General features: G+C 31.0%; 1 protein-coding gene across 1 annotated transcript in view; it reads right to left on the bottom strand.

The window, feature by feature from the left end:
* LOC108913456 (ejaculatory bulb-specific protein 3-like) overlaps positions 1-12,121 on the bottom strand; it is a 31,533-nt gene that overhangs the window by 2,566 nt on the left and 16,846 nt on the right. Inside the window, exon 2 of the mRNA XM_018719009.1 lies at positions 5,953-6,142. Within this exon, the coding sequence (XP_018574525.1) occupies positions 5,953-6,142 (190 nt within the window). The remainder of the gene's footprint in view (positions 1-5,952; positions 6,143-12,121) is intronic.

The raw sequence follows: 12,121 nt of genomic DNA, 5'->3' as shown, positions 1-12,121 counted from the left end.
GTCTTTAAAATCACTTTTTTATGCTCTTTCCGAATATCGTATGGGAATTTCAAAAAAATACATACAGAGTGTTGTTTTCTAGACTTGCACAAAAAATTTACAATTTTTGCAGTCCGGACCTGGATTTTTTTGCTGTCATACATGCATACATGAAGTATCGTGAGTGCATTAACCCTACCAAATATGAACCCATTATTCCATTCCCTACCAAAGTTATGACATAAAGCAGTTTTGACCAAAAATCATAAATCACCCTGTATCTCAATAAAGAATGGCCAAGAAGTTATTTCTATAGGCGATCCTAGTTACACTAGATGTCCTCTATCTCCCATTAAGCCATGTCCCTCTCGTGATGCAACACCCTGTATAAATATGATTTTAGATTTAAAATGTGTTTATACTAAAGAAATAAAATTATTTTATGTATCTGTTTGAAAACCTTATCCTTGTTTATTCAGTCATGTTAAAAATTCCAAAATTCAAATAAATTTATTTCTCTTCAATTTATTTAAAAAATATAAAGGATGACACCTAATGAATGTTACATACTTCAAAGTTATAATCTAGAACCCAAATGGTGTCGCTTTAACCAAACTTGTTTAGACGAAAAATGTCGCAGAAAAAGTTACGTGTTAAAGTTTCTTTTTTATTTTATTTTTTTGTGTAGAATAAAATTGTCTTTCTATTTCTGATAGTTGCGTGTACAAATTTAAACGTAAAAAAAAGTTACAGAAGAATATTCATGAAGGGTTGTAGTAAAATGAACGTCCTGTTTGATTTAACCTAATAGGAACATAATCACTTCATGAAGAGAAACTAAGCAACAGCAAATTTTGCTCAAATCGCTGAACTGGGTTCTGAGTTAAGGAGAAAACAAGAAATAAAAAAAGGAACTTTTACACCCTGTAACTTTTTTGTGATATTTTTCGTTTAAGCAAGTTTGGTTAAATCGACACCATTTAGGTTCTAAATTATACCCTTGAAGTATGTAAAATTCGTTAGGTGACACCTTGTAGAGTGTAACTAAAACATTTGGCCACGCTTTAAGGGCGGATTCCAAATTGCTAGAAAGAAGTGTCCATAAGGTTTCGTTTTCGAGATACAAGGTGTTAATTTTATAAGAATTATATTTATTTTATTACAAGAAAATGGCTATATTATTCAAATTTGATATGCAATGCAGCTTTACCTTTTTATTTATAAACATACGTATATAGTCACCTACCTAATATTCTACATCTCTTATTTTTTTCCTTTCTGTCTAGGAAAACATGGTAAGAAGAAACGAAGAAACTTTGTTGAAGTTTTAAAGTAATATAAAAAAATTCCAAAGATATAAATCAAACGTCGTTTGCGAAACGAAAGTATGTTTGTCATTTTTTCAATTTCTCACTTTATTCTGGTTACAATATATACAAATACCTTTGCTTTGATAGTTTGCAATATTTTGGTTTATTTAATGATTCTACAAAGTCAAGATTACCATGGAACCACTGTGTGGTTCTCTATTAAGAAAAAGTCTCTTATAGAATTTTATAAAAATTATGTTATAATACTCTTGCCCATTTTTAAATAAAGCACATATACTGGGTGTTCCACATAAAAGTCCTTAATCTCGTATCTCGGCTCTCGGCACCGGAAAAAGATATTTGAAGGAAACAGATGATAAAGCCCATCTGTTAGGGAATCGTGCAGAATATAATCTCTACAGCTCTAGAATTTTTTCTGCATTCACCATAAATGACAAGCATATCGTATTTTTCTTTATTAGTGTATTGAACCATATTTTCACTTAAATTAGCCAAATTTCAAGCTCTCATAACATACAATTGTCAACTTGTTTTACAGAAATACATATTTTTATTTCACTATTCATTAAAAAAACTGTTAAATTGACTTGGAAAATTATTGTTCCATTGTGTAAGGTAATAATTCGAAACTCTAAAATACACTTGAGTTTGGGCCTCACTAAGTGAAGAGCCCGATATCTCTGAAACAATTAAGTTGTTAAAAAATATTAATTTGGCAAAAACTGTTTAGAATTGAACAAACTATCGGATAAACCTTGTTACAAAGTTCCTGCCAACGAAAAATTTCTTTCGACCTCAGCGCTATCTTCAAATTGCTCTGAAAAAAATCAAGTTGCTCTCCTTCGAGGAAACCATCGATGAGCTCTATCATCTGTTTTTTTCAAAATCAAAATATCTCGTTCTGTTGCCGAGATACGAGGCTGAGGACTTTTATGTGGAACACCCGGTATGATTTCTATACAATTTTTTTAATGCTTTGTTACCCACCTTACTGGTAGTACTAAATTCGTTCAATATTTTGTCGTTAGGTGGTATAAACTGTTAAATATCTCTTTATTTGCTTTATCTTTCAGAATCCCCATAAAAAGGACTACATTGAGGCCAAATTTTTCTTGTGTATCATAAAATTATTCATTCATAAGAAAAATTTATCTAAAAATTGTCGTCTATATCGAAAAAGAAGTATTTCTAAACCTATATTTAAATGAACATCCTGTATATCTATCCAAATACAGTATGCAAATTCTTTTATAGCGTAATTGATCTAAATGATTTTTTATACCTTCAAAGTTTGACCTTTCGAATAGTAATTCAAATTAATTTTCTAAAAAAATATATATTATTCGCTAATGAATAAAATGTAGTTGTTTTTTATTATGTAACAAAAAAGTAAAGGTTATTTATAACAAGAAAAAATGGACAGGTTTGTTAGTTCCTAATTAAAATTCTGAATTTATATTATTTTGTTACTAATATTTACTTTTAACATATCAAAATCTCGAAATTCGTAGGTTACATTAAAAGTGTCTGTGATTCAAAAAGACACACTGCTTCAAATGTAACTGTAGTCAGTAATTTTCCTCAAAAAAATCTGTTGTTTCAATAATAATCAGTAGGTAAGATATCTAAATTGTTAAGTAAAAATTCTAGTAGAAAACTATTTGGGGAAACTCTATATGTATATTAACGTGGCAGATTGTTGGAACATACAGTTGTACAATTTGAAACTTATTTACACAGATCTCCATCTTTTTTTAATATCTAAGCTAATAAATCACCTCTAGGAATTAAAATGCAAAATAATACTGAGAAACGAACTTTCTAGAGAAAGTATAAATTAGTGTAGATTTCATTTATTGACTAATTAGTGATATATTTTGCTTTAATAAGCGAGATTAACAACATTTTCATCGAGTAATGGAAGGAAATTTCAGCAAATAATTAATTTGACTGCTACATTGATAAAAATTGTATTTATTCACAATATTATTGCGAACTCTCAGTAATCAGTGTTCGAAAATGTAATTATCAAGTATCATTTCAATATACCCACTTTGTATGGTTTTAAAGGTTATTTTATTCTGTTATTCAGCGTTAAGTAATATAAATAAGGAAAGGTTTAGAAAATTAGTCTTTGACTGTGGTTTTAGCTGTAAAAATATAATAGTTGTAGTAAATTTGTCAAAACTAGAAACAATTATACAAAAAATTTGTACATAATTTATATAATACAGGAATTGCTACTTCTATAATTAACGATGATTAAAAATATGGTTAAAAACTTTTAAAAAGCATATTCATCTTATATAAGAAACTGTTGATACAGTAATTGATTAAGTAGGTAAATGTTTAACTACATTATTTATTTGTTACTGAGGGTGTATGTTCTTAATGAGTTTCTTTCACTACGTAGAATCGTAGTAATTAAAGTCGTAGGTATGCATTAATAATGACTAGCAATAATTTAAATAATGTGCCGTGAGAAACAGAATTTCATATACCTACAGGGTGCGCCAATTAAAAAAAAAACAAAAAAAGACTTGGGACACGTCGATTTTCTTTTCAAGGGTGGCACATGATGGTGTAAGTTTTGGTGTCTTGAAAGCTACCCCTTAAGCAGGGGCGTAAATACCCTTAAACTTTAATTGGTACCTTATGTTGAGTGACACCTCATTTTAGAGCTTTCTCAATACTGCTCACGACGATGTACGACTTTTTAAATTTTGGTTTGGATTTGACAACAAAATCATCACTTAAAGAATAAGACAAAATACATAGGCCGACAAAAGAAAATCGTGTGTTTTTGAGACGGGAACCTACTTATCTTTAGTAAAACTTTCCGCTGAATCTGAATGATAAAAACAATTTCTCACGTCTCAAAAACACACATTTTTTATTGTCGGCCTGTGATATCAATGATTGAAAGAATGTTATTTTATTAAATGTTCAAATTGGTTTCCCCTCCGCTTCCATACAATAATAAAATCTTTACTCCACTTCCGAACGAACATTTCGAAGTATTTCGGACGTTATCTGACGACATTCTTCAACAATTTCTCAATAAAAAAATTTGTTTTGATTTTTCTTTTATCTGTCAATACAAAAACTTCGTACTCTACACTCTATAAGTTCAACTTTTTTTACTTGTTTTACTTTAAACGAGACAATAATGTCTCGTCTTGTCTTATCGAGACAATATCCCGTAAAATCAGCACAAATTGAATTCCAATTCGTAAAAATGGTTTATACAATTGCTGAAAAAGTGGAAATAATTAGTTTGTTCTGCAAAAATAATGACTGTGCGGGGCAGGCAGCACAGACTTTTAATGATCATCATCCTATCACTTCCCATCGGTACGTCCTGGATTTAATGCATACATTTTCGGAAACTGTATCGGTTGCAAATAGAAAACATCAACGTGAACAGCTCGTACGTAACGAGGGTAATCAGGTAGCTGTCCTGGGTTACATCACAATGGAACTAAATTTGATTATCAGTATATTATTATTTATGTACCTAGTTGTCGCCGAATCTTAAAAATGCATAAGTATCACCCATACAACATTAATTTGGTACAAGAAATTTATGCAGATGATCTTGATCACCGCTTGCAGTTCTATGAAGAAATAAGTGATCGTGCCCAAAGAAATCCAAATTTTTTTGTACTCAATTTGATTTTCCGATGAATGTACGTTCCAACTGGATGGTATAGTCAACCACCGTAACTGCCGCTACTAGAGTGATAAAAATCTACGCATTTTTGTAACTGTTGAAGAATGTCAGATAACTCCCGAAATGCGTCGAAATGTTCGTTCCGAAGTGGAACAAAGATTTTATTATTGTATGAAAGCTGAGGGAAATCAATTTGAACATTTAATAAAATAACATTCATTCATTCATTGATATTTTGTCTTATTCTTTAAGTGATGATTTTATTGTCATGTTCAAACCAAAATATAAAAACTCGTATGTCGTCTTGAGCAGAATTGAAAAAACTTTAAAATGAGGTGTCACTCAACATAGGGTGCCATTTAAAGTTTGAGGGTATTTTACGCCCCTGCCTAAGGGGTAGCTTCCAAGACACCAAAACTAACGCCATCACGTGTCCTCATTGAAAAGAAAATCGAAGATTTTTGTTGTTTTTGTTTAATTCCGATATTTTCAAAGCTGTTATTTTTTTGTTTAAAAATGCTGACCTTTCTAAAAATTACTCCTGTAAAGTTTTTCAAAATAAAGCTAAAATATCTATATTAATAATTTTAAATATACGTAAAATTTACCTCTCCCTATACACTTTTTAATTCTGTGTTACTAATTCATTTACTTCAATTTACATAATTTTTTTATATTAACCTGAACCCACAGAAACAAAAATAATTGCCCGCTGGAAAAGTTGTTATAAACCTTTCTCAAATTCATATTAAAATTTCAACGCCTAGCATAAAGGGCAGCTATAAAAAATAAAAAACACATTCAACCCTCATATTTCACGCCCACCGTAAAGTGAAAAAATAAATTAATCCGCATCTGCCCCTCTAATAAAACTCATTGGTAAATTTCCGCAAGGCAGATCTATTAATTTGCCCCGTTCGTCACTAGAGAGAGAAAGAGGCAGTCCACCTGCGAGCAAACACCACTTACTTTTCAGCCTACGACCTACGGGATCACAAGGAGCTTCTCCCAAGGCGCACTTTAATTGCCTCATAAGGTACCTCTTGTCCTTAAGTGTGGACTCCAGAGCCTCATCTGATACTGCGGGACGATCAGTGTCTGCTTGCGGGAAAGCTTCTGTTACGATAGCCGTTAGGGCTATGCACAACAAAAGGGCTACCTGGAACAAGAAATGAATGCATTATTAAGAGTCCATTCTCTGTACACTGTACATATTTAGAATATTTAGATTGATTTAAACGGATCACTAACAATTTTTATTCAATAATTGTATTCGAATTGATGCAACTATTGCATCGTTAATGATGAAATTGTACAAATAATTATTGTCGCCACTCAAATTTAAATGACTGAAATCCCGCGGATATCAATTTCATTTTTTAAAGCCCCTCTTTTTATTTTTGCTTTTATATAACACTGCAATCACTGTCCCAGCTAAAATTATGCGCGTTTTGTCTTTCCAAAATATTTTAAATTTTATTTGTCATAAATCAAAACCTGTAGTAAAATTGCAACGTTAAGGTAAAAGTGGCAAACATTGACACAAAATATTTTGGTTACCTGTTAATGTGTGTTGGGGGCCACTACTTATGATATTTTTGACTGCCTATAGTTATTTCGTCCGTTATGCATAATTTCGCAAAAATATTGTTTTTTTTTTTAGTGTCAGGTGTCAATGTTGCACAGACTTTCGATAAACATTGACACCTTCATAGAAATTGTACTAGATGGCAATTATGGTTTTCTTAGGGGCAATAGTAACACCTCAGAAGTTTAGTTTTTCAGGAAAAAAATTCAGAAGTGCAGAAAACATTTATTGAATAATCTAAAAACTTATAAACATAAACATAACAAATACTTAGTTGTTATAAATATAACAAATAGTAACATAAACATATATAAGTAAATTTTATTTCAGAAAGAGAAAAGAACCAATTACAATAAAAAAACTAAAGGCTAACATAAATTCGAAATATTTTCAAATTGAGACAAATCGAAGAAATGTTTTCCTCTTTGAATCTGTGGAGCTTTAAGTAATTTAAGAATATCATTTCTTGATATGTCTAAGATGTCTTCCACGTCAAGGTATACGAAATAAACAGATTTTTGTCTAAGAAATTCCACACTGAATTCTCCTGCATTTATCTCTTTCACAATACCAACAAAAGAATAATTTCCATATTTAGCAACCACCCAGTCACCTATGTTAATTTCTTTGGCATGCTTTTCTTCTAATTCTTCCCCATTAGAGTTTAATATTTCTGAATTATTATTATTGTCTCCACTCTCTGCAGATTAATTGAGCACATTCTTCGGAACATTTTCTTCTATTTCTTCAATGTCTCTTTCGTTTGTTTCACCTTCTAGTTCCTCAAAATCTTCACATTCATATTCACTATCCAAATGAATGCTTATGTTACTCTCTGAAGAACTACTGGAAATCCTCCTGCTTTTCTTGTTTTTAGAAGTCCTACTTCCTTTTGAAACTGCATTTTTTTCTGTTTTTTCCTTGGACTGTTTTTTAGTCTTTCGTAAACTTCTTTTTCAGTAAGACTTTCTGCAAACTTTCTTGTCAGTTTAGTTCTCTTCTCTTTAGTGCTGTTTTATGTTGCTTTTGGTTTAATAATTGATAATGGAGATCGTTCCAATGCTGTTTTTGGCGATATATTTTCCTTGTCTGGATGGTTTTCAGTGGCAGTTGAAGTTCCTGTTTCAATTCTGATAGCAGGACCATCATTGCACCATGTTGAATAAAGGTGTAACCCCTTATAATTAATGAACATAGGAACAAAGTCACCAACTGCGTTACAGCACATTAGAACCGTATATGAAGCCTTGGTTACACTGCCGACCAACTTTGTGGGATTTCTACTTCCACGTTTGCATAACACTTCTTGTTGCCCAGCATCCGTCTGGAAGCTAGTCTCATCACAATTATAGATATTCTGAGGTTTATTTTTAAATTAAATGTAGTCATAATTATATCCAATTTATTATAAAAATCCTCCATAACATCAGGTGTTCCAGCAGTAGCTCTATTTTTAGGTAAATTTTGTGCGACTCTACGACTGATTTCATTTTTCCAGCGTAACTCAAACATTTGGCACCAATCATCCCCGGGAGTTCCATCTCGAAATGGATTTGGTCGATCCATTATTCGGCAGAAATCTTCAACACACCTTTTCAATTGTCGTCTATCAAAGCCGTAACCCCATTCTCCCAGTTTAATCAAATAATGGACGACTAATTCTTCCTCTTCCCTTGTTAGTACTGGTGGTCTTCCAACTTTATTACATTTGAATCCCTTTACATGATTCATTAAAGTTGTACGATTGATACCAAATCTTTCAGCAACTCGTTTGAAGGAAATTCCAATCTGAACCTCCTCAATGGCTTTTATCATGTCTTCATTTTTATTAGTTTTGTATTTTCTTGTACCTGGGTTACTGCTTTTGCCTTTTCTTGGCATCTAAAGAAATGATATTATTAGATAAATATTTATTACAATGTCAATGTTTACTAAAGGGTAAGATTGCTGAGTCAATGTTTAATGTAAATTGCAAACTTTACTTCAAAACAAATTTGGTTTTTTTGGTTATTGATCATGGAAATATTATTGAAGTACATAATTACCTTTTTGCTATATCAAACACGGCCACAGTAGGGAGTAAATATATAGTTTCACAGCCGAGCGTAATAAGCGTTTTTTTAGTAGTTCACAACTTATGCAAAAATATCTGAGGACAAAAACAAAGAAGTTAAAAATGAAGTTGATATCTTCAAAAAAGCTAGCGGCCCGTCCCACGGGTGGACATTTATTTTAAACATTTTGGGATATAAAAAATATAGCCTATGTTACTCAGGGTAATGTTCTAGTGGTGAAAGAATTATCGAAATCTGTCCAGTAGTTTTTGAGTTTATTCGTAACAAACATACATACATACAAAATACAAATCTTTCCTCTTTATAATAGCTTCGTTTCTGCAGCAGTTGAGGACCGATTTGAAACTATCAAAGATGTATGACCAATTGGTTCGTGACCTTAAACCCGCTGAAAGTATGTGACAACTTAAGTGGCCGAGTATATCTGATAGTTTGAAGACAGATTGATAGATCTGCAGAAACAAACCTAATATTAGTATAGATGACATAACTATAATAGTTGGGCATATGGTACCGCGAAGTTTTTTTATAGATATTGATATGTTCTTTAATATTGTAGGACATTTTTTTGTTCTATCATTCATAGTTTCCGCAGCGCATGCGATGAAAGACATTTTATGGCAATTTTTTTCATACTTTGGTTTACATTATTGAAGTTTTAGTAGGGATCTCTATTTTTTTCTAGTAAAAAATATAGCCTATGTTACTCAGGGAAAATGTAGCATTCTAATAGTGAAAGAATTATCGAAATCCGTCCAGTAGTTTTTGAGTTTATTCGTAACAAACATACATACATACAAAAATACAAATCTTTCCTCTTTATAATATTAGTATAGAAAAAAATATAGCCTATGTTACTCAGGGTTAATGTAGCATTCTATTGGTGAAAGAATTATCGAAATCCGTCCAGTAGTTTTTGAGTTTATTCGTAACAAACATACATACATACAAAAATACAAATCTTTCCTCTTTATAATATTAGTATAGATATAGATTATAAAAAAATGTTTACGAATTTCCAGAAATAAATATTTGATGGTTTTTTTCTTTAAAGGACTATACAGGGTGTTTATTAAGTACCTGTACAAACCTTAAAGGGCGAATCTTTGCCTAATTTTAAGATAAAAAATTCATATGAACATGGGTCCGCAACGGCTTGGTTCTTAAGATACATAACGTCAAAAAAAATGTTGTTTCAGCAATTATTGTATATGTTATTAACTTATTTGTAGAAGTAGTTTAGTCTTAGTCTTGTAAGTTAGTCACATCGCATTACAATCAACACATGTTTTACTTGTTTTTCAAAAACTCTTAATAATTCAACTTAAAAACGCAGTTTAACTTTGAACCCGTTTTTCTACAAAACGGCTGCTTTCAGCGACAAATACTAAGAGTACGTAAAATTGAATGGAGAACAGTTTATATTTAATCAAAAATGACATACAATGCGGCACAAAAAATACTTTCAGTTTCCCGAATTTCATCAAATTGCCATGTTATTGAACAAAAATATAATCAAAATACCAAATAAAAAGTTTTTATGGACGTTCTGTATCTCAAGAACCAAACCTTAAAATTAGTCAAAGGTTCACTCTTTAAAATTTATACAAGTAGTTAATAAACACCCAATATAACTAAACGACTGTAGTGTGTTATTAAAATGTATCTTAAGTTTTTTTCTCACACCTATTCAGATAGATTAAGCTTAAGAGTATTGATGTGGTTTTCATAGTACTCTTATAATAAAATTTGATAATTGGCCGGAAACTGCAAAAAAAAATTTCATGAATAACTTGAAAAATGTTGAAAATTTCAAAAACATTGAAAGAATCAAAGTTACAGAGCATAAAATTCTCTACAAAAAAGGTTTCTATTGAACTTTTTCGTACAGTGCGTTATTTAGGAAATATTTAGGGATTTACATAAAATGATTCTTATGCAAATCTGAAAAACACGTATTTCAAAGCGGCGCTGCACTAAATGTACGACTATTCTTTTGTCTCTTGATGAAAATGCATGAAACAAAGTTTGTTCAAAAGGGGTAACTTCAAACTTTCCTTCTATGTACTATTTAACAGGGAAAAATAATTCCTTCCTTAAGAAAACCACGTGGGATCATCGCGAGTAGAGTTTAGTAGACAGTCGAACTTTACGCTTTTTTACGAAGTTAATAGGAGAACCAATCAACTAAACTAAATTGGGCAAATATTTAGCAATATAAAACCAACCGAAATATTACATGCATTTTGTATGAATCGATCCCAACAAAAATTTGCATGTGTTTTATTGTATTCATACTTTTAGGCTATAAGCGCTGGCTTCACTTTTTTTTCCTAGCCCGGAGGAAACATCTAAACCACAATTACGACTAAAGGATCTTTAATTTCAGATAATACTATCACACCCAAAATGTTTATAATCGAAAATAAGTACGCTAAACTAATACAAGAATATCGACCGCTTATAAATCCTCCAGATTTTTCTAAACCGCTACAACACAACATTAAACTCCACATTATAACAGACAATCATTTAACTTTTTCATAAACACGTCGATTAGATTACACAAAATTTAAAATAGCAAAAACAGAATTTGAAGAAATGGTAATATACGGTATTTGCAAACCATCATCTTTATTTAGTAGCTTCACCTTTACACATGGTTCCAAAGAAAGACCCAAATGATAGGGATCCCTGTGAAGACTATAGACAATTAATAACAACGCCTTTTGGTTTATTCGATTTTATAACAATGCCTTTCGGTTTAAGAAATGCAGCATTGATATTTCAAAGATGCATAAATGAAGTTACTTCTGGTTTAAATTTCGTAATTGTTTATTTAGATGATATTTAAAAAAAGGGCATATAGAACACTTAAAACTGCTTTTTGAAAGACTTATTAAATATGGCATTAATATTAAACTTTTAAAATGTGTGTGAGAACTTTTAGTGGGAAACTTTGTATCGGTACCAGTAGGGGAAATATAAAATTTTCCAAGTTTTTGTAGATATATGAATATTTAGCAAGTCTATGTATATATTTCATTATGCTTTAGCTTTTTATAAGAATTTGTTTACGATATCCCCTTATATAGGAGATGTAGAGTTAGTTAATTTAGTACACCAAAAGATATTGATATTCAGTGGAATAAGAAAAAACTACTAATTATTACTTTTTGTGTACATAATTAACATTTTTTTTAATGGAAGCTTTTTAAAAAGAATTTCAGTCAAAATTACACACAGCAACAAAATATATTAGACAATCACTTTCGCCATAAAGTCCGTTCAAATTATTTTATTTCCAAGATTTGTTAAATCAGCCCCCTATATTTTAATTACCTTATTTGATACAAGGACAAAATAAGGTCTAACCATCAATTTAAACGTCACTTAATATTCAAAAGTGCCTCCCCTTCTGATTTATTTAACCTTTCCGCCTATTTCCTGTAGGATATTAGATGGACTTTTTAAA

The sequence above is a fragment of the Anoplophora glabripennis genome, unplaced genomic scaffold, assembly GCF_000390285.2.
Source record: "Anoplophora glabripennis isolate ALB-LARVAE unplaced genomic scaffold, Agla_2.0 scaffold1112, whole genome shotgun sequence".
NCBI classification, from domain to species: Eukaryota; Metazoa; Arthropoda; class Insecta; order Coleoptera; family Cerambycidae; genus Anoplophora; species Anoplophora glabripennis.
The sequence above is the reverse complement of the archived record's forward strand: the minus strand, read 5'-3'. Positions and strand labels throughout refer to the sequence as shown.